The sequence below is a fragment of the Marmota monax genome, unplaced genomic scaffold (genome assembly GCF_021218885.2).
Source record: "Marmota monax isolate L192 unplaced genomic scaffold, Marmota_monax_Labrador192_F-V1.1 WCK01_AAM20220418_F8-fsc00054, whole genome shotgun sequence".
Lineage (NCBI taxonomy): Eukaryota > Metazoa > Chordata > Mammalia > Rodentia > Sciuridae > Marmota > Marmota monax.
Window position 1 is genome coordinate 876,480 of NW_026692145.1, and position 27,218 is coordinate 903,697.

At 38.4% G+C, this 27,218-nt stretch overlaps 1 protein-coding gene and 1 pseudogene across 4 annotated transcripts in view; one reads left to right on the forward strand and one right to left on the reverse strand.

The window, feature by feature from the left end:
- Phf6 (PHD finger protein 6) overlaps window positions 1–5,371 on the reverse strand; it is a 50,514-nt gene extending 45,143 nt beyond the window's left edge. For 3 of the 4 annotated variants that reach the window (XM_046467797.1, XM_046467791.1, XM_046467786.1), the window contains exons 1-3: window positions 5,201–5,371; window positions 1,078–1,261; window positions 730–831 (exon numbers count right to left, since the gene is read on the reverse strand). In XM_046467797.1, the coding sequence (XP_046323753.1) occupies window positions 730–831; window positions 1,078–1,215 (240 nt within the window). In that variant the 5' untranslated portion in view covers window positions 1,216–1,261; window positions 5,201–5,371. The remainder of the gene's footprint in view (window positions 1–729; window positions 832–1,077; window positions 1,262–5,200) is intronic. The other variant, XM_046467804.2, reaches the window with a different exon arrangement.
- A 91-nt stretch (window positions 5,372–5,462) lies between these two features.
- Window positions 5,463–27,016, forward strand: LOC124109936 (large ribosomal subunit protein eL32-like; annotated as a pseudogene).
- Window positions 27,017–27,218: the final 202 nt, after the last annotated feature.

The window sequence follows — 27,218 nt, forward strand, 5'->3', positions numbered from 1 at the left end:
AGGTACATTTATGGATGTAATTTCAATAAAGAGCTCAAACAATACAAATAATCAAATGAAAATAAATCTTTCAATTAATTAAATGTTTTAAAATAAACCATGTGTCATAAACACCAATTAAGATAACAGTATTTTTCCAATAGAGTGATATAAATCCTTGCCCATCTGGTTACTGGTAGTAAAGACAACTACAGGAACATTACTCTAGCACAGTTTTAGAAAAGCTCCTGTAAATTTTTCCAAAAGTTATCTGAAATGATAAATGCTGTGTCATATAGCAGAGCCACAGTAAAATACCTTGTTCAGCAAGTGCTAACATTTCCCTCTTGAGGGGACACTGTCATTTTCATTTGTAATGACCACAATAACTTTAATGAAAGAAAAGGAAAACATACTAGAATTATGAAAAATATACTTGAATGATAATTTTAACACAAGATACATGCAAATTAAGCAAACTGCTTGTTTTCTAAGCAAACACAGCCTCTGAGAAGATTTTAATTCCTTTAGAAAAGAAAAAAATTATTTGAATAATATAAATGTTGATTCATTCTTTTTTGTTGAGTGGTAAACAAATTAAACCCAGCATTGGATTTTGCTGGCTCAGAAAAAAAGCCTGCAATTGAAATTATACTCAGTTAATAATGCAATACACTCTAAAATAAGCAATTTCATCCTTAATGAGTTTAAAGTAATTTTTATACTCAAGAGGCAGAAATACCAACTTACCAGCTTTGTGCCTCTTTTAATTTCCTTTTGGACATCTTCAATAGAAAATCCACCAAGACTTTCATTATCGGAGTGTGATGAGACCAAAGCAGATGAAAAGAGCTATAAATCACATTTTTAAAAAAAGTTAAGGTTCACATATAAATTTATTATAGTAAATCAATGAAAAAAAAATATTAAATTGAAAAAGATTTTCTAGTAAAAATGGCACAGCATTAGTGTTAAGCCATGTCTTAAAATTTTAACTGAGTGCTTTTTTTAAAAAAAGTACTTGGGAATAATCATGTGTTATTAAGATTCTCTCATGAATGGTTTCAAGGTCTCTTGGTTGGCTGCCTCTATACTTACCATGCACTTATGGTGTGCTGCCACCTTCTGGTTTTCAGATATTAGTAACTGTCCACACTCCTTGTCTCTATTTGACTTACAAAAGCCACATTTGCGCTGTCTTGTAGGCCCTTTTTTCTGTTCAATTGAGCTTGACATGATTTTTAAATTGCCTTTAGAATGCCACTTTAAGTCTCAAGAAATGCTACAGAGAATAAACATGGCAACAAAACAGTTAATTTCATTTTAATATCAGTTTATACGTATTCGTGTAAGTAGTTTAATGTTTGAACTAGGTTTCAATACATACACTTAAAGTTACTGGGTAATAGATAAATTAATATTAAAACCCCAATGTCTCCATTTTACACACACACACACACACACACACACAGAGAGAGAGAGAGAGAGAGAGAGAGAGAGAGACCCCTAAATAAAGTCTAGACTAATGAGAAAAATCAAACTGCTCCCAAATTTGAGGATATGTGAAATAATTAGAACTATTCTGGAGGATTTAAAAATGCACAATATTAAATATTCATTTGTTTGTGTAATTAATGAAAAATATTTTTCAAGTATGGTTAGGTACCCCTTCAAGGAGATAAAGAAATATATATATGAACAGAGCAAAAACTTGAGAAAACTACAAAATATCCAGAGGGAACAGAATTTTATAATTGCACAATTTTTGGAGTCCACATATTTATAAAACAATGAAAGTAATATAAATTTACTTAACCATAACTCTGGAGCACTTATTTTTAAAATGGAAGTTTAAAAAAACATGCATATGATCTTTAATAAATTAATTTTGGCTATTCTATTCCTTTTTTTCAAGAAAAAGTTAAGCTTCTACTAGCTACCAAAAAATGCAGTCTTTAAGACTTCATTATTTATAAAACCACTTATATGATTGTGATTTACTTCAAGTCTGCTTATTAATTAAGTCACAAACTGACACTGGTATTCTAAATGCAGTAACTTTCATATGTAAATTAGTAATATTGTGTAATAGAAGGAAAATTTTCTGAATAAGCCTTACATTTGATTAAGATATAATAATAGTTTATATAGTCAAACAGAAAAAGGGAAGAAAAGCTCTAACACAGTAGGTTTCAGATTTAGATCATCATTCTCAACATGGATTTTTCAGAACAATACTAAACAAATTTAAAAATCAGTTATTTGATTTGTATTTTCCCAAGTCAATAGGACTAAGCAGTTCAGGATCCCAGTTGCTATAACATGCATCACAATCAATAAAATCTTACACTGCTGTCTTAAAGTTAATGTATTAAATTCTTTCCATTTTCTATACTCAAACATTTTAATAACACTGTTGAAAAAACTGACTCACTAACACTACACTATAGTTTTCTGAGAAGCATCTGTTCACCAACAAGAATAGTAGTAGCAACAGCAACACTGTATCTACAAACCATTTGTTACTATTCAATATAAAAATCTGGATACTTAATCAAAATTTAACATGAAGCCACAAAGAAAACATGTCATCTCACTCATTTATATCTAGGGTTTTCTTTTTAACAAAACTTCAAAGGCCCTGACAATCTTTGCTTTGATGGGCTTATTAAACTCTTAATGCTGTCTATAATTTTAAATACCTCAGTCTTCCAAGTGGCATCAGATACTTTATAACAGTACTGAATTCATAGCACTGGCTATAAACCGTGAAACTGATTGAAAACAGGCAGCAAATACTTTCAGGATTAAAGGGGGAAAAGGACATAACAGAAACAAAAGAAACAAAAGAGGAAGTGTGTTTGCATTTGCTCAGGCAAGTATGTGTTCAGTTGCTTTATCAAGAATATAGCTGCCCAAATCTTTAGAATTATCTATACAAAATACCAAGATTCATAAATAGCACCAAAATATGCTGTTTGGGTTCTAAATTAGTATTTTTTTTTTACTACCATGCAACGAATAATAGGCACTCTGAAGTCACTGTAATGTATTCAGCATTTCTCCCGGTCATCCCGGCTAGTTGAAAGGATGGCACATTATAAATCTAATCTGTACAGACATCTTTAATGTGTAATTTCTATAGAATCCTAGCACTGGCTATAAAAATGGCTTAGGATAAAGGAAATTCCTAGAGTGGAAAATCACTTTTTATTCTCAAAATTGTGAAATGTAATCCCCCCCCAATTCCATCCATGTTGAATTCTGCCTTTTTCACTTTATAAACAGGTACATTTCTCATCCTAATTTTGGGAACCTGGGTTTCTGGATATTAAAGATTTTAAAGAGAAAAAAGGTACATTTTATTTTCCCTTAAAAAGTATTTCAGCATATTTTTCCTTTAATCAGTTTAAATTTAATTTGTAAAGTGAACAGAGCCACACAAAAAGTGCAAAAAAACCAATTAAAAACTTCCCCCAATGTGCAATGACTAAATGGATTTTTCCACTATAATTCAAATAATGCATCTGTGCATATCTTGCTTTTTTTTTTCACAGCCTCCTTATAAAACATGAAGTGGAAAACATCATGGAAACAATGACTCCTAGCAAAAATGTCTTTATCATAAAAATACAGACTTTTATCTAATACTGTCATCACATTTGTGGTCTCTAGCTAGGTAGAATAAGGGCATTCCAAGGATCAATGGGGGGGTGGTCATAATGATCTACAGCTATAGGGCATTTTAATTTTAGTTTAAAAGGTTTTTCAGGGCATGCAGAGATCAAAGTTTGATATGTTCACCAACAATGAAACCTTTTCCTTAAAAGAAAACATCATCATGGATAACGTTATAAAGCAAAAATAAGGAAGGAACAATAACTGCTTGAAAAACACAATTTAAATATATGAAAAATATAAAAGCCAGACTCGTTAGGCTGAAACGATCGTACGTTCTGATTTTATAAGATGCTGTGAAGCACCAAGGTAGAAATAACCTGAAACCTCAAGGAGAGCGTTCAAGAACCAACTCGAGAGCTCATCCAATGCCTATCTGAAAGAGCATTTTCACAAACAAAACAAAACAAAACAAAACAAAAACTGCAGTTCCGGAAGATTAAAACATTCCACACGCAAGCAAGCTGAAATATACAGGTCAAAATATATAAAAGCCATCCTCAAAAGATGCAGTATTTCTATCAGGAAAGTTACAGTGCAGAGAAATAAACGAATAAGAGATGTACCGGAAGGGCACCTGAATTTGGTTGCACGATATTGTTACATGCTTCGCACTGCTTTTTGCGGTTATTCAAAAGGAAACTGAAGGAATTTTCCAGTTGTTTCAAACCCAAGGGTAGAGAAAGAATTTGAACTGTATGAATAAGACCTGATATTACGCAGGAAGCACATGAAAATAAAAAGGTTTTTCAAAAACAAAAGATTTTTTTAACTTCCACGTAGAATATAGAAGCGAATGGAAATTGCAAAAGAATACTGGGCTGTTCGTATAATAGAAGATTGTACACATACTGGATCCTCTCCGTTATTTAGTCCCCAATTCACACTAGACTCCAACATCTCCCTCTAATCAAGTGCTAGATAAACTCGAAAAACTATCTTCCTCTAAAACACTTCGGCAGGTTCCCTTCAGTCGTAAAGTCAGGGTCCCCTAATCATCCTTTTCCAATCCTCACAAATCCAGGAAAATATCATCCTACCACTTTCTTTACACCCTCTCCCCCAGGAGACCCTCCTCTAACAGTCTTCGCTATAAGCTTTGCCCTATACATCAGTTTCACCCCTAATTCCCCCCACCCCGGAGTTTTTCCTCATTCCGTAAGGTTAACCCTCTTTCCATCCTAAAAATTCTTCCTCTCACTCTTCCCAAACTGGGAGTCTCCCTTCTTCCCAAATATGTCCTAAGCAACAGTAAAGACTAAAAATTCCCAATTTTTTCCCTCCTCTAATGTTGCGCCCCCTCCCCCGAAGTCAAGGCTTAAGCTTAACCTCTCCCTTCGCACCTCCGAAGCACTTTTCTCAGCAGCCTCTCTGCCAAGCGCCTACAATGAACGGCGCTTCTGGGGTCCCTGACAATAAAGCGAGACCACCAAGAGTCCCCCCATTAACAACGGGCAGGGGCGGCGGCCTGGCCACCGCCATCCTCCTTGTCTTCTCCCGCCGGGCAGAGAATGGGGGGCCCCTGGGTTCCGTGGGTACTCACCAGCAGGGCCCAGAGGCGGACGGCAGGAGGGAAGCGCCAATGAGGGGAAAGAGAAAGAAGTCGGTCTCGGTTCTCCAGCAGTGCCTAAGAGCGGGGCTCTGTCGCCGGAGGTTGTTTCCTTTCATTCGAGGAGAGACTGGCTCCCGGAGCGCCCTTACGTCGCCCCCCTTGCACGCACACGACCCACACAGCGTTGATACGTTCGGAGCGCGCCGCGGGTCCTGATTGGTTGCAGAGACGGGGCAACTGAAGCCACAGGACCATGGCGCATGTGCCAGGGCACCCCCTGTACGGATCTGGGTGGCAGGCTCCACCTCCTGCTCGCGCGCGTACCTTCTATTCTCCGCTCTGCCGCTCCGCCAAGTGTTTAGGGGCAGGATCTGAGGAGATAGAGAAAGAGATTCAAAGATATCACTGTGTGTTGGGCGAAGAAGGGGCAGGGTTGGGACTAGAAACCGTTGGACAGGGGCCCTGTGTAACCAGTTTTCAACAGAGATTCAAGTGGGTAGGCCTTATCCCTTGCACTTGTTCACCGAGGCCTTTTCACATCCATTATTTCATTGTACTCTCGTGGCATCCCTTTGAGGTCCTCCGTTCGCATCATTTTACCACCAGGAAACACTGAGAAGCTCGTAGGGAGTCTGCCTGCCTTCATTTCAGTCCTTGGGCGAATCAGTTTAACTTCTGAACCTTAAATCTTTTTTTTTTTTTTGTCTTTAAAATGGGGATAAAATAGTACCTGAGGGGCTTATTGTGAGGAAGGATGAGAGAATGCAACTAAAGCACGATTTGGCATCCCTGTCATTAACAGGCTCTATATAAATACTGGGATCACCATAGTCAGAAAAGATAAATGTTTTTTTTCTTTATAACCCACACAGGTAAACCAAACACCTAAACCAGTGCTTTCCTTTTAGGTGTATAGCAGTCAGACTGTTTGGGTTTGACTCTCAGCTCCTGTTACTTGAAGCTTTGTGACCTTGATCATGTTATATTATTACCTCTCTGTCCCTCAGATTCATCTTGTCCAAAATGGAGATCATACTGGTATCCATCTCAAAAGGTGATTGTGAGAAATTAGTTAACATAGACTAACACTTAGACTAATGCCTGGGCACATAGTATGCCCTAAATAAGGGTCCAGCTTTTGTTATTTTATATCGGCCTCACAGACTGCAAGCCAGTCTTATTAAAAAAAAAAAAAGTGGGGTGGGGGAGCTCTAACCAGTGAACATTTAAAGATTCCTTTCAAGTTAGCTGTTTTTCCTGCAGTGAATGTGGATTTCCAGTTTTTATTCAATGCTGTTTCTACATTGCTTCCCCAATCTTTTTATTTTTCTCTGCAATATCAACCTTAAATTGTAATCTACAAGAAAACAGTGACCATAGTGGGGTAACATTGATTCCATTCAAATAGGTACACAATAAAGGTGGACAAAGCAGTTATTTAACTGCAAGGAACCCTTAGCCCTTTTACCCAAACTCTGTACTGTAAAGGGAGTGACCAGATTTGATAAGAAGATCTGGAATGTGTATTCCAGACATTTGCAGTGTATGTGAAAACAGGTCCCCGGCATCATTTCCCACCAGCTTTACAGGCTTACTGATGTCAGGGTGAGACAGGTGATTATGTAAGCAACAAAAATGCAGAACCTGTGCAGTATGTCATCTTTTTGGGTTATCCCCAGATCTCCACATTTTTCTATCTTTATTCATTCTTTCATCTCTGCATTCATTTTGACAATATTGGATTCAACAAACATTTGCAAAACTAAGCTCTAAACACAAGGGAGATATAAACCAATATAACTTTACCTGCCCTTGAACTCATGGTGTTAAAGGGGAGCCGGACAAGAAAACAAATACAGTATGATGTGATAAATGCTATATTAGAGGTGTGTGCCTGATACAGAATCTTCTGCTTATTATGTACAAAGCACTATGCTAAGGTACAGCACAAAAGTGAATAAATTATGGCCCTTGTTTTCAACTATTTACAGTCTAGCAAGAAAGAGACAAATATCTACAATAGTAGATTCACTGCAGTGAGTGTCTTAAACTGAGAGGTGAAAGAAAAGTGCAGAGAATTCAGGAGAGGGACAGATCAGTGACTTCAATTACTTTCAGGCCTCAGGTATGGTAACCATTCCCAATCAGCATGAGTTACAGATGCAACCTGCTAGTTCACGGGCTACAGACAGAAGTCTGATTGTGATAACATGCTTTTAATGCCCAGGAATACAGCAGGGGATCTATTAATCTTTTATCAATTCACCAGTACACTTCAACCAATATTCTTGTAGTCTTTTTCTTCAGGCTCTAGATTCCACTTTTTGTACCTCATTCTCAGCAAAGGCCTTAACTTCATGACTTATGAAGTTAAAGGGGAAAAGGGCCATCTGAGCTAAGCTGCTTCATCTTGTACCCCCACCCTCTCATGCTTCCTCCAAGACTCAGAGAAGAAGCTGTCATTCTTCTTTCTAAGTCCAAAGCTGTGTTTTTAATTGCATCTATTCATGCTCTGAAAGAACTGATTTCCTACCTACTCCCTGATCCAACAGCAACAATTGCTATACTCTCATTTGCCTTCAAACATAAGATTCATCTACTTTCACTGCTAGACTGTGCCCTTTGCCTCCAATTGCTCTCCAGTCATTCATTCACCAGGCATTAACAGATATCTCCTGTATGCCAGGTATTATGCCAGACTCTGGAGATTTGAAAAGGAAGATAGGGCTACTTATCAAAACATCAAGTTGTACAACTTAAATATATACAGTTTCTACTTATCACTGATATCTCAGTAAAGCTGGAAAAGAAAAGAGATTAAAATAGAGAAAAGACACAGCTCCTCACTTCAAGGAATTCTCAGTCTAAATGAGGAAGAAAAATAGGTAAAAAGAATTTAGTACAATAGATGAATTGCTGTAATAGATATACATACCTCCAGGATTTATGGACTCTGTCCACCCCAAGGATTGATTGACTCTGTACAGATCTGGGGGTAACACAAAAAGATGAAAGAAAAATATAGAGATCTGGGGGGTAACCCAAACCTTTGAGCTCATGGGGTTTCAGGCTTTGTTTCATTTTGGATCCTAAAGGATGGTCAGGGACCCCCAAAATCTGAATTCTGTCATCATGACTCTACTAAAAACATTCTGAAAGGCCACTATTATAGTTTAGATATTTGGTGTCCCCTAGAAGCTCATATGTGAGACAATGCAAGAACATTCAGAAATTAAATGATTGGGTTATGACAGCCTTAACCCAATTAGTGAATTAATCCCCTGATAGGGATTAACTGAGTGGCAACTGAAGGCAGGTACAGATAGGGTATGGCTAGAAGAGGTGGGTCTTTGGGGGCATGCCTTTGGAGTATATCTTTTGTATCTGATGAATGGAGTCTCCCTTTCTTCCTGATCATTATGTGAGCCCTTCCCTTCACTACATTCTTCCACCATGATGTTCTACATCACCTCCAGCCCTAAAGAATGGAGTCTGCTTCTGTGTACTGAGATCTCTGAAACCATGAGACCCAAATAAACTTTTCCTCCTCTAAAATTGTTCTTGTCAGGTCTTTTAGTCACAGCAGTGAAAATGCTGACTAAAGTAGAAATTGGTACTGAGAAGTGGGGTCATTGCTGTGACTAACATGACCATGTGGTTCAGAAGCATTTGAAGTTTTTTGGAATTTGCGGGAAGAATTTTGGAAAGTTTAGCAATGCAACCTGGAAAAGCTTTAGATTGGAGCTTAATGGACAATTCTGGTGTGAGCTCAGAAGACTAGAATGCCTATAGGATTGTGCACAGTGAAGGGGCTCATGAGGTTTCAGAGAAGGAGGACTCTATTGGAATTTGGACTAGAAGCCATTCATGTTACATTCTGGCTAAGAAGTTGTCAGCATTTTGCCCTTGTCCTGAGACTTTCTGTGAGGCTGATTTTAAAAGTTATGGACTTCTTAATCTGTTGAAAGAAATTTCTAGGCAGAATAGCATTAGATATTGCTGGTGGTTTTTAGCCAATTTAATTGTTACATTTGGGAGAGAAAGCAGAACAGAAAGATTTGGACTTGAAAGTCAGGTGTAAAACTGGGGCTAAGGAAGTTGCAGTTGTTAAAAACATTAGTGCCACTAAAGAAATGCTAAAGACTTTTCCCAGAGAAAGTAAGAAATATGGCTTGAGGACATCCCAGGAATTGGCAAAACCAGCCACATCTCAGGCTCCTTTGAGAAGAAAACAGTGGGGCATCCTGCTTGCAGGAAGCTTTTTCAATATGCTCAGCTACCCAGGCTCTCACAGACTGCTGTAGCCAGCATCCCTGGAGGCTTGGCTACTGCTCCAGATGGTGGCACACCTAGGCATCAATCATGTGGTGCTGGTTCTGCAGAATTGCAGGATGCTGGACTTAGGGGGTCATGTAGGCTTCCACCGAGATTTCAAAGGAAAGCCTTGGAGGCCAGGCAAAGTGCAGCAGGGTCTGAGTCCCTGCCAGCAGTGATACATGGAGATGTGAGGAGGAAGCTGAAGCTGCAGTGGAAACCCCCAAGAGTAAGAAATGCCAGTAACGTGGGGCATCATCCCAGGAAAACTGCAGGAACTGAGGAGAGACAAATCAATGGAAAGGGCATGTGGATTGCAACTGACAAATAAGAGAGAGTCACACAAGCCTTTTGGAGAGAACATCACAATGCCATGTGCTCCAGATGCCAGATATGAAACTACAGGACTTGTTTGCCCAGCTGGGTTTCAGTCTTGTTTTGGTCCCATCTCTTCTTTTTTCCCCCATTTTTGTGAATGGTAATATTTATTCTGTACCTTTATATATTGGACATATGTAACTTGCTTTTGATTTTTACAGGGGCTCACACTTTATAGAGTTTGCCTTGAGTCTCAGTGAAGACTTTGGACTTGGATTTTTGGGCAATCTTGAAACTGTTGAGACTATAGGGACTTTTGGAAATGGACTAAATGTATTTTGCATTGGAAGATGAGCATGAACTTTTGGGGACTGGAGTGGAATGTTATGGTTTAGATGTGAGGTGTCCCCAAAAAGTTCATGTGCGATACAGTGCAAGAACATTCAGAGGTGAAATGATTGGGTTATGAGAGCCTTAACCTATTTAGTGAATTGATCCCCTGATAGGGATTGACTCAGTGATAACTAAAGGCAGATAGGGTGTAGCTGGAAAAGCTGGGTCATTGGAGGGCTTGCTTTTGGGGTATATCTTCTGTCTCTGGTGATTGGTGCTGCTCTTGGTTTCCTGATCATCATGTCTTGAGCCCCTTTCCTCTGCCACACTCTTCCACAATGAGCTTCTGCCTCACCCTGAGCCTCAAGAAATGGAGCCAGCTGTCTATGGACTGAGACTTCTGAAACCATGAGCTCCCAAATAAGCTATTCCTCCTGTAAAATGGTTCTTTTTTTTTTTAAGTTGTAGTTGAACACAATACTGTTGTTTTTATTTATTTATTTTTATGTGGTGCTGATGATTGAACCCAGGGCCTTACACATGCTAGGTGAGTGCTCTACCACTGAGCCACAACCTCAGCCCCTCTAATGGTTCTTGTCAGGTCTTTTACTCACAGCAGCAAAAACGCTGACATAAAAATAAATAAATAAATCCCTTCCTGGGTGCCGCAGTCTGGCTGGGCACAAATAACCGAGCCGCCACAAAGCCTTGTAGATTCAAACAGCAACTCTTTATTCCCCCACTCTCATCGGCACTGCACACACCACACAGGAACACACCCCCTCCACCGGCTCCATCCAATCTCCCGGAACCCTCGGGAGAACTCCAAAGTAGTGGGCGAGGCAGCAAGAGCCGCCCTATTGCCGGACAGTAAAGGTCAAATAAACAATACAATCAATCCAGCATCACAGCAATTATATATAGCTTAACTCAAATCATCATCTCAATGGTTCGCTGGCGTCACCTTACAACCATTCCCTCTGGCAAATGCCAGGCATCATTCTGACTGGGCTGTGGCTCTCAACACCTGGGGTACATACATACATACATACATACCACACTGGATCTTCTTACGATATTCAAAAGCTTTTCTCCATCTTCTTCTTCTTCTTCTTTTTTTTTTTTTTTTTGGTACCAGGGATTGAACCCAGGAGAGTATTAACCACTGAGCCACATCCCCAGCCCTTTTTATATTTTATTTAGAGACAGAGTATTAGTGAGTTACTTAGTGCCTTGCTAGGTTGTTGAGGCTGGTTTTGAACTTGCAATCCTCCTGCCTCAGCCTCCCAAGCTAAGGGGATTCAGCGCACCTGGCTCTCTCAATCTTCATTCTTAATATCTCTGGTACATTTAACAATTTTGGCCATCTACTTGGTCTTAAACTTTCCTCTGGGATCATAACAACAGTGACTTGACTCTGATTTTCTGACTATTTTGGTTCCTTGTAGGTTTTCCTTCTTTTTCTCGTTTTATAATACAATGCAGATTTTTCCTCATGCACTATACCCTCTGCTAGTCTGTTGCTCCAGGCCCAGCAGTTCCTAAAACTTGGAAGTGAATATTACCTAGGGAGTCTGTTAAAAATACATTTTTTTTCATCCTGTCCTGGCATCCCTTCCTGGGGTCCAGGAATCTGTCTCCTTAAACTACCCAGATATTCTTGCAGCAGATCTATTGAAGACCACAGAAAAGAAACTCACAGTTAAGAAATTGTCCTTTCTTTTTTTTTTCTTTTTGAAAATCGACACAATCTCTTTGCTTTCTCTACCCTATAAACATCTGCTTAGTTACTGCATTTTCTCTGTTTAGTTCAGACCTATCCTTGACCTTAAGTCACTAAATCCAGCACAAGCAAATTCAACCTCTCTGGCAACTAAGGAGAAACTCCTTTACCCATTTTTCAGTTTTTTTTTTCTTTTGATACTGGGGATTGAACTCAGGGGTACTTGCCCACTGAACCACATCCCCAGCCCTATTTTGTATTTTTTTTAAATTTAGAGACAGGATCTTACTGAGTTGCTTAGTACCTTGCTTTTGCTGAGGCTGGCTTTGAACTCGTGATCCTCCTGTCTCAGCCTCCAGAGCCACTGGGATTACAGGTGTGTGCCACAGTGCCCAGCTATTTTCCATATCTTTGTATAGGTTACCCCTAGCATTTTTACTACTTCTGCCTAAACCAAAGGCTAAATTCACCTACATGCCTATGACCTTCTGACTACAATCAATACCAGTGGATCAACCATTCATTCATAGAATATATATTGATCTCCTACTATGGGTCAGGTAAAAATGGATATGATTTATTTTGGTGTAGCAGGGGAGACCAAATAATCACATAAACAAATGTAAAATTGCAACCATGACAAGTCAAAAAAAAGTGTTACTTCTTTTTTGATTTAATTTAGATAAAACTTTAAATAAAATAGAAAATTTAAACAGAATTAAAATCTACTGGCATTTTGTATAATGAACACAACTTCCATTTTCTACTTTTCATTTTTATTTTTATTTTTTTAATTTTTTAATTTTTTATTGTGGGTTGTTCAAAACATTACAAGTTTCTTGACATATCATATTCCACACTTTGATTCAAGTGGGTTATGAACTCCCACCTTCACCCCATACACAGATTGCAGAATCACATCAGTTACACATCCATTGATTTACAAATTGCCATACTAATGTCTGTTGTGTACTTTTCATTTTTAAAGTGGATGGATTAGTATTTTAAATATTTTTGTGAACAAAAATGCTATTTGTGTGAAATGTAGCATAAGAAAAAGGACTGGTTTTGAATTGTTGGGGATATTGTTGCTCTATCCCCTAACACTAACTAGCAGAGTAACCTGGGGCTATTCTTTTGAGTATTTGGAGCCTTAATTTACACTTCAGTCAAATAATAATAATATTGCCCAAGGTTGTTATGGGGAATGAAAACAGAAAATTACGTATGTGAATGTTTTTGCCCTAACAAATATGAACTGTTATTTGTATGTATCTCTATTTCATGTTATCTAGTTGATCTCACAACCAGAGTTGACTCTCATCATTTGGCCCCCTCTGTTGTTCTCCTTAGTTGTTTATTTTCAAACTTTCACTGAATATTGGTGAGGCTTTAACATTCCTAATTCTGTCCAGCCTATGGAACTATGCAGGTACCTAATCGAGGAGGTAGGAGTCTCAGTAGACCTTGTTGTTGTAATCTTTTCTATGTTTGGCAATTTGAGCTTGTGTATGTATAGCTGCTACCCAGGAAACAAGCCTCTCTAGCAGAGGAATGATTTTTATTTATTTTTTTGCGGGGGGGGGGGGGGTTACTGGGAATTGAAGCTTGAGGCGCTGAGGCACATGCCACATCCCCAGCCCTTTTTTTAAAATATTTTTTATTTAGAAATAGAGTCTCGCTAAGTTGTTTAGGGCCTCACCAAATTGCCAAGACTCACTTTTTTCTCCCCTGTGGCTACCTTTGAACTCGGATTCTCCTTCCTCAGCCTTCCCAGCCACTGGGATTACAGGCAGAGGAATGATTTAGAGAGCCATGGACATCCCTAAAACATTGTCTGTTTGGGGCTGGGGTTGTGGCTCAGCGGTAGAGCAATCACCTAGCACGTGTGAGGCCCTGGGTTCAATCCTCAGCACCACATATAAATAAATAAAAAAAAAGATATTGTGTCTAACTACAACTAAAAAATAAACATTTTAAAAAAACATCATCTGTTCAATGTTGAATAAAGAGAGAAACTGAACTTAATTTGATATATCGACTGACAATATTAGAGAAGTAAATAAACCTCATAGTATTGATGCTTGCAAAATTATGAGTTAACTCTGACTGTGGACAATTACTGTACCACACTACTTTTTTGTACATTATCTTGTTAGATTCTTCGAAAGTATTTTACCTTGTCAGATCCTTACAACAGCCCTGAGGGGATTGTGAGGGAATGTTCTTAGTTCCATTTTACAGAGGAAGAAATTGTTGAGCAATTAAGTAACTTGCCTAAGGTTAGACAGTTAGCATAAGGAAGAACCATGTTTCAAGTCTACAAAATTTGTTTTATCTGCAGGGTCCAGACTCTTAAATACAATATTGTACCACCTCTTATTTATTTGTTTGTGTTTTTAATCTGTCTCCTGACTGGAAAGAAGTGTTACTAGGGTAGGAGCTTGGTTTTGTCATGTTCAGTGCTCTATCCCTAGCCCCTAGAACTTTTTGCCATGGAGAATGGGGAAGAGAATGTAATGAAGAATGGGTAAAAGTGGAACTTTAATGGGATTGAATAATTTCAGGAATTTATCTTAATTTGATATTCCTGGGGATTGAACCCAGGGCATCATGCATGAGCACACTATCACTAACCTACACTGTCTCTAGCCCATTTTTTTTTAGGGGTGGTACTGGGGATTTGATTCAGGGGCACTCCACCACTGAGCCACATCCCCAGCCCTATTTTGCATTTAGAGACAGGGTCTCACTTAGTTGCTTAGTGCCTTGCCATTGCTGAGGCTGGCTTGGAACTCATGATCCTCCTTCTTTAGTCTCCCAAGCCACTGGGATTATAGACATGCATTACTGCACCCGGCTATCCCTAGCCCTTTCAATTGTATTTTGAGACAGGATCTCACTAAATTGCCCAAGCTGGATCTGCTCTTGTGATCTTCCTGCCTCAGCCTCCAGAGTAACAGGCACTATAGGCATGTGCCACCAGACCCAAGTAGTAATTTGTTAACAATGAAACAGCCCAAGCCTTTACCCCAGAGGTTTTAGTACAGGTATAAAATGGGGCCCAGTAACTGTATGTATAACAAACTTTGCTAGGTAAGACTGTGGTACACAGTACACAAAAGTTTGAGATCCAATGACTTATAGTTATTAAGGTGTAAAAAGTAAAAACAAAATTATAACTTTGGCATCTCATCACTTACATTGGATTATTTGTGACCTCATTCATATTAACGTCATACCTAGACATACTTTAGTGAGGACACATATTAATAACTGGCTTTGCCATTGTCCCTGGTGATCTTGAGCATTTTTGGAGTTTTGTTTTTTGGGGGGAGCTATTTCGGCCATTGGTTAAATAATATGATCAGACACATTTATAGTACCCTCAAGTATTATAAGATAAAAAGCTAAAGAGATTATAAATGGATAAAATTTGTGGGGAGCTAATATTCACAATAACATAATCTAGTCTGGGAGGCAAAGAACCAAATGACCTGTGCACAAACCCTAGTTTCAGACCAAATTCTCAGTGTCTCAATTTCCTGTCTGTAAACTGAGGATGATGGGAGTATCTTTCTCAAGGATATTTATGAGGATGGTGTGAGATAATCCAGATAAAAGATTTAACACAGTACCTGGCCCATAGACCTCTATAAATATTAGCTGCAAGAACTAGCTTTATATATTGTCAGTGATATGGAGTAGTTTTTATCTTATTCCACTTAGCAAGTACTTATTTGACATCAGTTTTTCTGACAAGTGGAGTAGACAAAAGGCCTTTGTTTCTTTATTCATGCTCTTCTTACTTCTTAAAACTGTGCTTTACAACTTTTTTGGACTATGTAAGATCTAGCAACTTTCAATATTCAGTTCAGGTGTTGGCCTTGAGTTTCACATTAGTCTTCCCTTATCCTTTTGGGCAAAGCTCTCCTCGTCTTTGTTTCTATACCATCCTGGCCAGACCTATATCTCATTATTTACCATATTAGATTGAAATTATATATACTTCATTCTGTCTCTTCTTCTAGGCAGTGAGCTCTTGGGGAGAGGGATCCACATCTTATTTTTTATATCATTAGCACCTAGCACAGTGCCTGCCCAACAAATGTTTGCTGAACTTTCTCGCATAAACATGAGATGGTTACTACTTTGGAAGACTTTTCCCTATCTAAGCTTGCTATCTTGTACTGTGGGTCTTGGACTTACACTCAGGCAGTGCAATTTAGCATTTAATTATATGCCTACTATATTATTCTCTAATTGCTTCATATGTTAATCTACCACTTATTTCCTTTTCCTTCAGGCACTAAGAGAAGAAATGATTATAAATTGAAAGTGGATGATCCAGCTGTAAGCCACACCCAACTGTCTGTAAACTCTGCTTACTAAATGAAGGGCAATGTGAATGCTATTAGTCACCAGAAGTGAATGCCTATGAAAAAGCAGGAAGATTTATCACAAGTGCCTGTAACAGTGCCTTTATATAATAGGAACTCAAGAAATATTTTTAGAGTGGATGATCGATTTAGTGAAAAAAAAGCAGTGCACTTACTTCGACTAGATATCAGAAGCCCTGGATTCTAATCTAATTTCTATCACTTCATTTTGAACTTGGAAAGTCACTTCATGATATATATCTCATATTCTTCATAGCACCTAGCACAGTGCTGAGTACACAGGAGAATTTAATAAATATCTAAAAAATCAGAACTATTCCCCTCCATAATTACCCTTAACCAAAAAAAAAAAAAAAAACAAAGCAACCAATGGACACTCAATTCTGCTGTGAAACATGCCTCATCTCTAAAAATGAGAAAATTTTTCCTAAGGAAAAATTGAAGAATACCTGGAAATCTCTTCTAATTATTATGTTTCAAAATCTTTAAAATATTTGTGATTTAAAATTCTAGCTTAGGCTCTGGTTTATAATCAAGTAATTTCACTAATTTGAATGATTAAGTGTGTGCATCATAACAGTTTCAGTGTAATCTTATGCCCTTCTCATTCTTCCTTGGTAATCATCAATAACCATCACTTTATTTACCACCTACTGAGACTGATGACACATACATTTATCTCTCTAGCCAATATCTCTCTAGCTAACAACTCTCCTTTGAATTCTAGGATCAGATATCCAACTTTTTTTTTTTCTACTGCTAATTTAAAATTGCTTCGTCATCTCAAAGGCATCTCAAACAATATGAAAGAGAATTCATGATTTTCTCCCTATAAGCCTGGTACTATTCTACTGTTTTCATACTGAAGAGCACCTTTGTCCATCCAGTTCTGCAGGTTAAGACCTTCTACTTCCCTCTCCCTGCTAATCTCTCCTCCATCATTAATCATGGGAATTTTGCTTCCTATCTGTCCCTGGAATAAATCCATGTTTCATTATCTCCGGCACCTCTACCATCACTAATCTGGACCACTCCACTAGCTTACTACCTAGACTATCCAAGTAATATTTCCAATCTGTTTCCACACTCCTGCAGGAGGCATTAATTCATTTATTCATCAAAAATATTTATTGAATGCCTATTATGTGTCAAGAATAGGGAGTACAGAAGTGAAGAAAACATAAACCCCCTATTGTCATGGGTTTAAATTTTGGTGAGTCAGAAATGTACATCATAAATGATATTTAATATGCATAGTATCAGATTCATTTCTGAAATGAGAAATTTAGAAAGTTGACTAATCTTCTCCTCCAAAAGCAACCTTAAATTTGAACAAAACTGTCAAAAATCTATCCTCTGGATAGAGTACTGAATGGATAGGATGACCAATCATCCTAACTTCTTTGGTACTAGGCCACTTTTAGTGCTGAAAGTCCTGCATTTTTCAGCAATAGGCACTCAAGTTTTATTTACCAAACCCAAATCGTGTCCCCTGAAATAGAAGCTGAAAGCAATGGTTAAGCAGATGTGGTATAGATTATCCATGTTTTCAACTCTGACCACTTATATCAGTTACCATGATTTGCTATTCACAGTAGTGGGTCATCCAAGTTGCATCCCTCTGAGGGATGCAACTTGAACATGCATCTTAAGTGCTTCGTAATCATGGGCTTTAATTTGGTCTTTGACTTTGATTATGGATTAACTATTATGATTGGTTTAGAGATAGTGCTACCTTACTTCTTAACATTATGAATATAATGACCATGTGTTTTAAATGTTCAGATAAAGGAAAAGAAAATGATTACCATACCAACTCCAGCTTGACCCAGAAATCACCACAAAGAGAAAGGAAAATGGCCATGTTATTTTAATAACAGTTGGAAGCATACATACAACTGAAGTAGAGAGGTAAAAAACCAAAATACAATATACTGGACAATAAGTAGAAACCAATTTTGGACCTGTTATGGTGGGGGAAGATATGAAAGAACATATAGAAACCAAATTTCACAATTCCAAGATGAGACCGAGAAATACTTATAAATCAATTGAAAACCTTTGGTTTTACAAAAAATAAAAAAAATAATCAACGACTATTCATTTGAAATTGGTGGGCTGGGGACATAGTTCAGTTGGTAGAATGCCTGCCTCACATGCACAAGGCCCTGGGTTCAATAAGAAAGAAAGAAAGAAAGAAAGAGAAAAAGAAAGAGAAAGAAAGAGAGAGAGAGAGAAAGAAAGAAAGAGAAAGAGAAAGAAAGAAAGAAAGAAATTGGTAGCCTAGGCATGCCACATGAACAAATATACATTTTTGTATAATTACCTTTCCTGCTCTATGAAATCAAATAAAGTTACATTTCCTGATTGAGAATTTACAACTAACATGTCCAGTGAGTGAACAAAAGGGGAAATTTTGATTCAACATGTGTTGGCCTCTTGTGTGTAGAGCTGATTCTGTTAGATCTTACCAAGTCATACTTTCTACAGTATATTAAGTGGTGTATCAAATCACTCTTTCTCCTGTACCTAAAAGGTACATTGATTTGAAGAGTAAGTTTCAAATCATCTTGATTTTTATGAAAATCATAATGAAATTACAAAAATTATGAGACAAAAATGATTGTTGATATCTTGTCTAAGTACAACTAAACTTTGCTCATCTATTTGCATATTCAGCAGACAGTGAAAATGTAAATTTTGGAAATCAGACAGTTTTAGAACCCAAAATAAAATGTCAACAGAAAAGGGCAGTCAAGTTAAATAGGACTTGCTCAATTTTTTTACTAAAACTAAAACCCTAACTTAATTGAAATCCAGTTTGATTTCACAATTTCAAGTACTATATTTTAAAACCATTTTTCTCTAGGATAGAGTTCACTTATGATGACATCCAATGTACTCTGTAGTCTTTAAAAACAATGAACATTCCAGATATAAACAAACCTATATGATGAATTTATCCATGCAAAGGATCCAATTGGCAAACAACTGGTTTCCCTAAAGGTGCCTGAACATATCAAGTGAATGGACATTTTTCAAAAGCTGGAAACTAATTTCTACAAGTCTAAAAAACCTGATTTTTATTTGTTTGTGGTATTGGGGATCATATCTAGGGCCTCATATGTGCAAGGCACCAACCTTACCACTGAGCTGCACCCTAACCCCTAAAAACCTGATACTTTTGAAAGGATATTTCAGAATCAGTTATAGTTTTTGTCTTTCTAATGATTTGTCCATTTCATCTATATTATCTAATTTGTTGATATATAGTTGTTCATAGTATTGCCCTATAATCCTTTTTATATCTGTGAGACTAGTAGTAATGTCCTTTTTCATTCTTGTTTTTATTAAATTGAGGGTTTTTTTCCCCTTGGCCAATCTAACTAAATGCTTTTCTATTTTCTTGATCTTCTCAAAAAGCCGAATTTCATTTGCACTGATGTCCTCTATTCTTTCTTTTTTTATTAGAGCATTATAATTATACATAGTATTTTGGTTCATTTTGACAAAATAATACATGCAGAGAATTTGATTTCAATATCCACTCTGTACTTCCCTCCTCCTTTCCCAAGTTTTCTCTCCTCTCCTCTATTGATCTTCCTTTCACTCCCTTATTCAGTTATTTTTGATGAGTAATTTCCAAATATATATTCTTTTTTCTATCCCTTTCCCTTCTTTTCTCCCTCCTTTTTGTTCTCCTTCTACTCCACTGATCTTCCCTAACTCTTTATAATATCCTATCCTCTCCGCTGCCAACTCTCTCCCTTATTTTGCTCTAGCTTCCACATAAGAAAACGTTTTTCTCTCTTCCACATGAGAGAAAACATTCAGCTCTTGATTTTCTCTGAGTCTAGCTTATTTCATTTAGTATGATATTCTCCAGTTCCATCCATATAATCTACTGATGGACATCAGGGTTGATTCCATATACTGGCTATTGTGAATTGTACTGCTATAAACACTGAAGTGGCAGTATTGCTATAGTGTACTGATTTAGTTCTTTTGGATAAATAGTGAGGAATGAGATAGCTGGGTCACATTCTAGTTTTTTTTTTCTATTCTCTATGTTATTATTTTTTACTCTAATCTTTATTATTTCCTTCTACTTTCTTTGGATTTTCTTTGCTCTCCTTTTCTAGTTTCTTAAAGTGGAAAGTTATGCTATTCATTTGAGTCTTCTTTTTGGTTTTTATTTTTTGTAGTGCTGGAAACTGAACCCAGGACCTCATGCGTGCTAAGCAAGAACTATAGCCCCAGCTGAATCTTCTTTTTAACATAGGTGTTTATAACTATAAATTTCCCTGTAAATGCTATTTTAGCTGTACCACATAAATTTTAATATGTTGTGTCTACATTTTCATTCCTCCCCAAATTTTTATATTTTATAATTTCTCTTGAGATTTCTTATTTGGTCCATTATTTATTTAGGAATGTGTCATTTAATTTCTATATATTTGTGAATTTTCCAATTTATCTTAATTATTTATAATTTCACTTTCTTGCATGCAAAGAACATACTTTGTATGGTTTAACTCCTTTTAAATGTATTGAGGCTCATTTTGTCGCCCAATATATGGTGTATCTTAGAAAATACTCCATCTGCACTTGAAAAGAATGTATATTCTACTTTTTGTTGTTAGATCTAGTTGGTTTATAGTGTTAAAGATTTATATTTGCAGCCTGATGTAGTATGGTATGCCTGTAATCTCAGAAGCTTGGGAGGCTGAGGCAGGAGGATTGTGAGTTCAAAGCCAGCCTCATCAATTTAGTGAGACGCTAAGCAACTTAATGAGATTCTGTCTCAGGAAAAAAAAATTAAAATGGATCCAGGTATGTGACTCAGTGGTTAAGCTCCCATGGGTTCAATCTGTGGTACCAAAAAAATAAAATATTAAATATTAAAAAAGGTTTCTATTTCCTTTTTATCTTTTATCTAACTTTTCCATAGATTATTGAAAATGGGTTATTGAAGTTTCCAACTATTATTGTTGAATCATCTAATTTCTCCCTGTACTTCTGTCAGTTTTAAAATGTATTTACCTCATTTTTATTAACATGCATTAACTGAATATATTAATACAATTCAGTGCAACATTTCAACTCATCACTTCTTTGTTTTTATTAGTGAATTTTAATTATATAGTGCCGCAGTCTGGCTGGGCACAAATCACCGAGCCGCCACAAAGCACTTGTATGTTCAAACAGGAAACTTTATTGCCCGAACTCCACCAGCATTCCACGCACAAGCCCCGGGAACTCTCTCAGCTTTCCCCCGGGCTCCGCGCCTACCCCACTCGGACCCCCAAGAACTCAACGGGAACTCCAAAGTAGCGATGCCCTAGGCACCACCCTATTCCCCCCCCAGCCACCCTATTGCCAGACAGCAGGGGTCCATATACAACTGAATACACAGCTTAACATAACCATCATCATCTCAATGTCTCGCTGGCGTCACCTCTCAACCACTCCCTTCTGGCAAACTGCCATGCGTCATCCTGACTCAGCTGTGGCCCTCAACAATATAGAATATTGGATTTCATTGTGGCATATTAATACATACATATAATGTAAGGGTCAGGCGAACGTCGAGGAAAAGACCACCAAGAGACTGTCTCATGCAACAGCAAAGGGTTTATTGGGGGTCCAGCATGCTGGGGATCCAAGCCTACCTCGAAGAGGTAAAGAGCAAAGAGCCCCAAGAACAGCTTGAGCAGAGCTTATATACATTCTTTGAAAAGGGAAGGGACTTCACATACAGCATAACAAATCACCTCACTCCGCTGGAATATCAAACAACTCTAAAACATGATTAGCACATTCACTGGCTGGAACAAGTTAGGTAGGGGGTGATTGGTCAGTACAAAAGGGGTATTCATTTGAACTGATTGGTTTAAGCCAAGATGGGTGTGCTGAACTACAGGGTTTCCCAACAGGTTATCAACTACCATAAACTACTGGGAGGGTTATCTGGCATCCCAGGTATTTCCCTGTCTCATGCTGATTGGTGGCTGCTAGGGGGCTGCTATGGATCCCCACCTAGCCTGACTGAGTCAGGGACACCTGGCGCAGCAGATCTCTCCTGTTATTTGTAGATAAACAACTTAGCAGGGTGGGAATGTGCCTAGGAGTGCTCTGTGGGTTTTTCCAAGGACAAAGGTGATGTCCCTTCCTTGGACAGCTTTGCTCTGAGATAGAGGCTGGTTTTTCAATAACATACTTTGATCATATCCACTCCTCTCCTCATCTCCTCTTATCCTCCTCCCTACTTCATCCCCTGCCTCTTCTTTAGTAGTCTACCTGTTACTTTCATGTCATCTTCCCCCAACCCCAGATTTCCTAGATTCCAGAAACAAACATGTGATACTTGCCTTTCTGAATCTGTCTTATTTCAGTTAAATTTATGTTCCCTGGTTTTACCCATTTTCCTGGAAATGATATGATTTCATTTTTCCTTATGGCAGAATAATTCTCTATTAGGTATATATACTACATTTTCTTTATCCATTCATCTGTTGATGAGCACCTAGGCTGAATCCATAGCTTGGCTATTGTGAATTGGGCCACGATAAACATGTACATACAGGTATCTTTATGGTATGCTGACTTTAATTCCTTTGAATATATGCTCACATGTAGAATAACTGGATCATATGGTAGTGTTATGCTCGAATTCGGGACCCCCAAAAGACCACCAGAGACCCAAGATCGATGTAAGCAGCAAAGAGGTGTTTATTGCGAGCTAGCTCGGTCCTCCGCGCGCGCACACAACAAATGGTGATGCTGAGAGGCCCCGAGCCCAGGGTTTGCAGCATTTTTATACATTTCTTTGGAGAAGGCAGGGACTTCACATACATCATAGCATCTCTTAGCAAACATCACACACCGTGGGAAAATCAAATAACAACTCTAAAACATGATTAGCACATTCACTGGCGGGAACAAGTTGGGTAGGGGTGATTGGTCAGTACAAAAGGGGTATTCATTTGAACTGATTGGTTTAAGCCAAGAGGGGTGTACGTGCTGAACTACATGGTTTCCCAACATGTTATCAACCACCATAAACTACTGGGAGGGTCATCTGGCATCCCAATGACAGGAGTAAACATCAAGGATGAACAAACAACATGAATCAGCAAAAGGACTTGTTTTGGACTTGTTTTGGACTTTGCAGTGACTAAGTGACTTTTTAGTTGTAAACATGTTTTGGTTATAGGATGACTAGATAGTATGCCCATGTTAGATAAGTTGATGATGTAACTAGGTAGTGTGCTTATGTTAGATAAGTTAGACATAAACAAGTTTGTTGTAAACATATAGAGTATATAAGCGCGAGGGAAACTCCATGTATTTGCTCACAATCAACTCTCATCGCCTGAGAGTAAGATCGTGCAGTGTGAGCCAGTCACCTCGTGTATTGCTTTGTGTGGTGTGCGAATAAACCAGCATTTCAAAAGGCAATCGAGTTCGTGCTTGGTGTTCGCGTACGTCGCGGTCCGGGGTCCAGTGCAGATATCCGGAAGGGAACTCCTGGTAACCAGACAAGGCTGAGAAGCTGCTCGTGACACCCAGGTATTTCCCTGTCTCATGCTGATTGGTGGCTGCTAGGGGGTTGCTATGGATCCCCACCTAGCCTGACTGAGTCAAGGACACCTGGCGCAGCAGATCTCTCCTGTTATTTGTAGATAAACAACTTAGCAGGGTGGGAATGTGCCTAGGAGTGCTCTGTGGGTTTTTCCAAGGACAAAGGTGATGTCCCTTCCTTGGACAGGCTTTGCTCTGAGGTAGAGACTGGTTTTTCAGTAGTTCTATTTTTTGTTTTTTAAGGAACCTCCATACTGTAAGGGTCCCGCGAAACGTCAGAGAAAGAGACCACCAAGTGACCACTCATGCAATTGGCAGAAGGGGGATTTATTGAACCAGCATGCTGGGGCTCCGTGCCCACTCAAGAAGGGAAAGCAGCCCAGAGCCCCTAGCAGGGGCTGAGCACTGCTTAAGTACACTTTTTGGGGAGGGCAGAGGGCTTTGTATACATCAGAACAAATCATCATTAGGCGCGGGAAAATTGAACAACAACTCCTAAACATGATTGGTTCATTCATTGGCGGGAACAGGTCAGGCTGGAGTGATAGGTCATTCCTAAGGAGGGGGTTACATTTAAACTGATTGGTCCAGGCCCTGCAATGCCTATGTGCGACCACACAGAGCCCTTATTAAACAATCCAAATAGTCAGGGGAAATATTTACTGGGCAGTTCCAAGCATTGTCTTAACAGCTACAGAAATTTCAGGTTTTGCAGGTAGCATAGAAACCTAACAATGCCTAATCCTTTACATTTTAACTCAGACCTTGCAGCTTAGAAACTTTACAACACCCGGTCTTTTACCCTTTAACTTTTACGCTTTAACTTCAATTTCTTTTACCCTTACAATACTGATTTCCATGGGGTTATACCAATTTACATTTCCACCAGTAGTGTATAAGTTCTCTTTTCTTCCCACATCCTCACCAGAATTTATTAGTTTTTGTATTCTATATGATTGCCATTCTGACTAGGGTTAGATAACATCTCAGTAGAAGTATTTTTTCAGTACTGGGGATTGAACTCAGGGGCACTCAACAACTGAAACACATCCCCAGCCCTAGTTTGTATTTTTTATTTAGAGACAGGGTCTCACTGAGTTGCTTAGCACTTCACTTTTGTTGAGGCTGGCTTTGAACTCTTGATCCTCCTGCCTCAGCCTCCAGAGCCAATGGGATTACAGGCTTGCACCACTGCTCCAGGCTCAGTATAATTTTTATTTGCATTTCTCTGATTGCTAAAGGTGTTGAACGTATTTTTCATATTCTTGTGGGCTGTTCTTACTTTTTTTTGAGAGATGGCTGTTCAGTTCATTTGCCCATTATTGATTGGTTTCATTGTTTAGTGTTAAGTTTTTAAAAATTCTTTTTGTATTCTGGATTATTAACCCTCTGTTGGAAGAGTAGCCAGCCAAGATTTTCTCCCACTGTATAGGCTATGTCTTCAATATTGTTTCCTTTTCTGTACAGAAGTTTTTAAATTGTGTGCATGAATTCATGTGTGTTCTGGTCTTTTTATGCTCTACTAATCTATTTGTCTTTCTGCGAATAAATCCCAACCCATTTTTCTATATGATTGTCTACCCCGTTGTTAATTATTTGTAGGAATTTTTATATATTTTAGATACAAGCAAGCCTTTGTCAATTATGTAATTTACAATATAGTTTCTGACTGTGCATTGCTTCTTATTTCCTCCCTCTCCCTCCCTCCCTCCCTCTCTCTCTCTCTCTCTCTCTCTTTCTCTGGAGTACTTGGGATTGAACCCATGGTCTCATGCATGGTAGGCAAATGCTCTAATGCTGAGCTATATCCCCAGTTGCTTTTTCTTCCTTTGGTAGTGTTTCTTTTTCTTTTCTTTTTGGTACCGGGGATTGAACTCAGGGGCACTCAACCACTGAGCCACATCCCCAGCCCTATTTTGTGTTTTATTTAGAGATAGGGTCTCACTGAGTTGCTTAGCACCTCACTGTTGCTGAAGCTGGCTTTCAACTCATGATCCTCCTGTCTCAGCCTCCTGAGCCACTGGGATTACAGGCATGCACCAACATGCCTGGTGGTAGTGTTTCTTAATTAACAGAATTAACTGAATTCAAAGCAGTACAGTATGTTTTTTAATTTTTAAAATTTTTTATATAGTTATAGATGGACTGTATGCCGTTACTTATTTATTTTTATGTGATTCTGAGGATTGAACCCAGTGCCTCACACATGCAAGGCAAGTGCTCTGCCACTGAGCCACAGCCTCAGCCCTCAAAGTAGTATAGTTTGTCAACTTTTTTTCTCCTATGATTAGTGCCTTGTAGTATAAGAAATCAGTGCTCTTCTTCAGTGCTTCCTAGGAAGGTGGCAGCCATCCCCTATTCAGAATCTAGGCTGCCATCAGGCCTCTTGTGAAGTCCAAATTTGTCAAAAACAAGACCAAGAAGTTAATCCAGCCATGCATGGTGGCGCACACCCATAATCCTAGTGACTCGGGAGGCTAAGGCAGGAGGATCATAAATTCAAAGCCAGCTTCAGCGATTTAGTGAGGTCTAAACAACTTAGTGAGACTCTGTCTCTAAATAAAAGATAAAAAAAGAGCTGGGGCCAGGCGCAGTGGCATATGTCTGTAATTCCAGCAGTTTGGGAGGCTGAGGCAGGAGGATCTTGAGTTCAAAGTCACCCTCAACAAAAGTGAGGAGCTAAGCAACTCAGTGAGACCTTGTCTTTAAATAAAATACAAAATAGGGCTGGGAATGTGGCTCAGTGGTTTTGTGCCCCTAGGTTCAATTCCTGGTACAAAAAGAAAAAAAAAAGAAGTTAATCCAGCACCCATCAGACCCATATGTTAAAATTAAGTGCAACTAGCAGAAACCTGGAGATATTAACAACCTGATGCAGAGAATATTTAAGGAACAGATCTTGCAGCTACATATTGGTTATGAGAGCAATGAGAAAAAGGAGCACATGCTCCAGTGGCTTCTGGAAGTTCCTGGTCCACAATGTCCAGGAACAGGAATTGCTGCTGATGTGCAACTAATCTTACTGTGCTTTGATTGCTCAGTGTTCCCTTCAAGAACAGCAAAGCCATCATTTAAAGAGCAGCCAATTTGATCACCAGAGTTATTAATCCTAATGGCAGGTTGCACAGTGAAGAAAAAAATGAAAAGATGGCTCATGTGTACATTTTATTTGTACTTAAATAAAACCACAAAACTGACATCTGGAAGAAAAATAAATAATTTTTGCTGGGGTCATAGAATATTCTTCTTTGCTTTTTTATAGAAGTTTTATTGATTTGCCATTTTAATTTAGATTCACAATACATCTGAAGTAGATATTTATGTATGATGTGAAGTA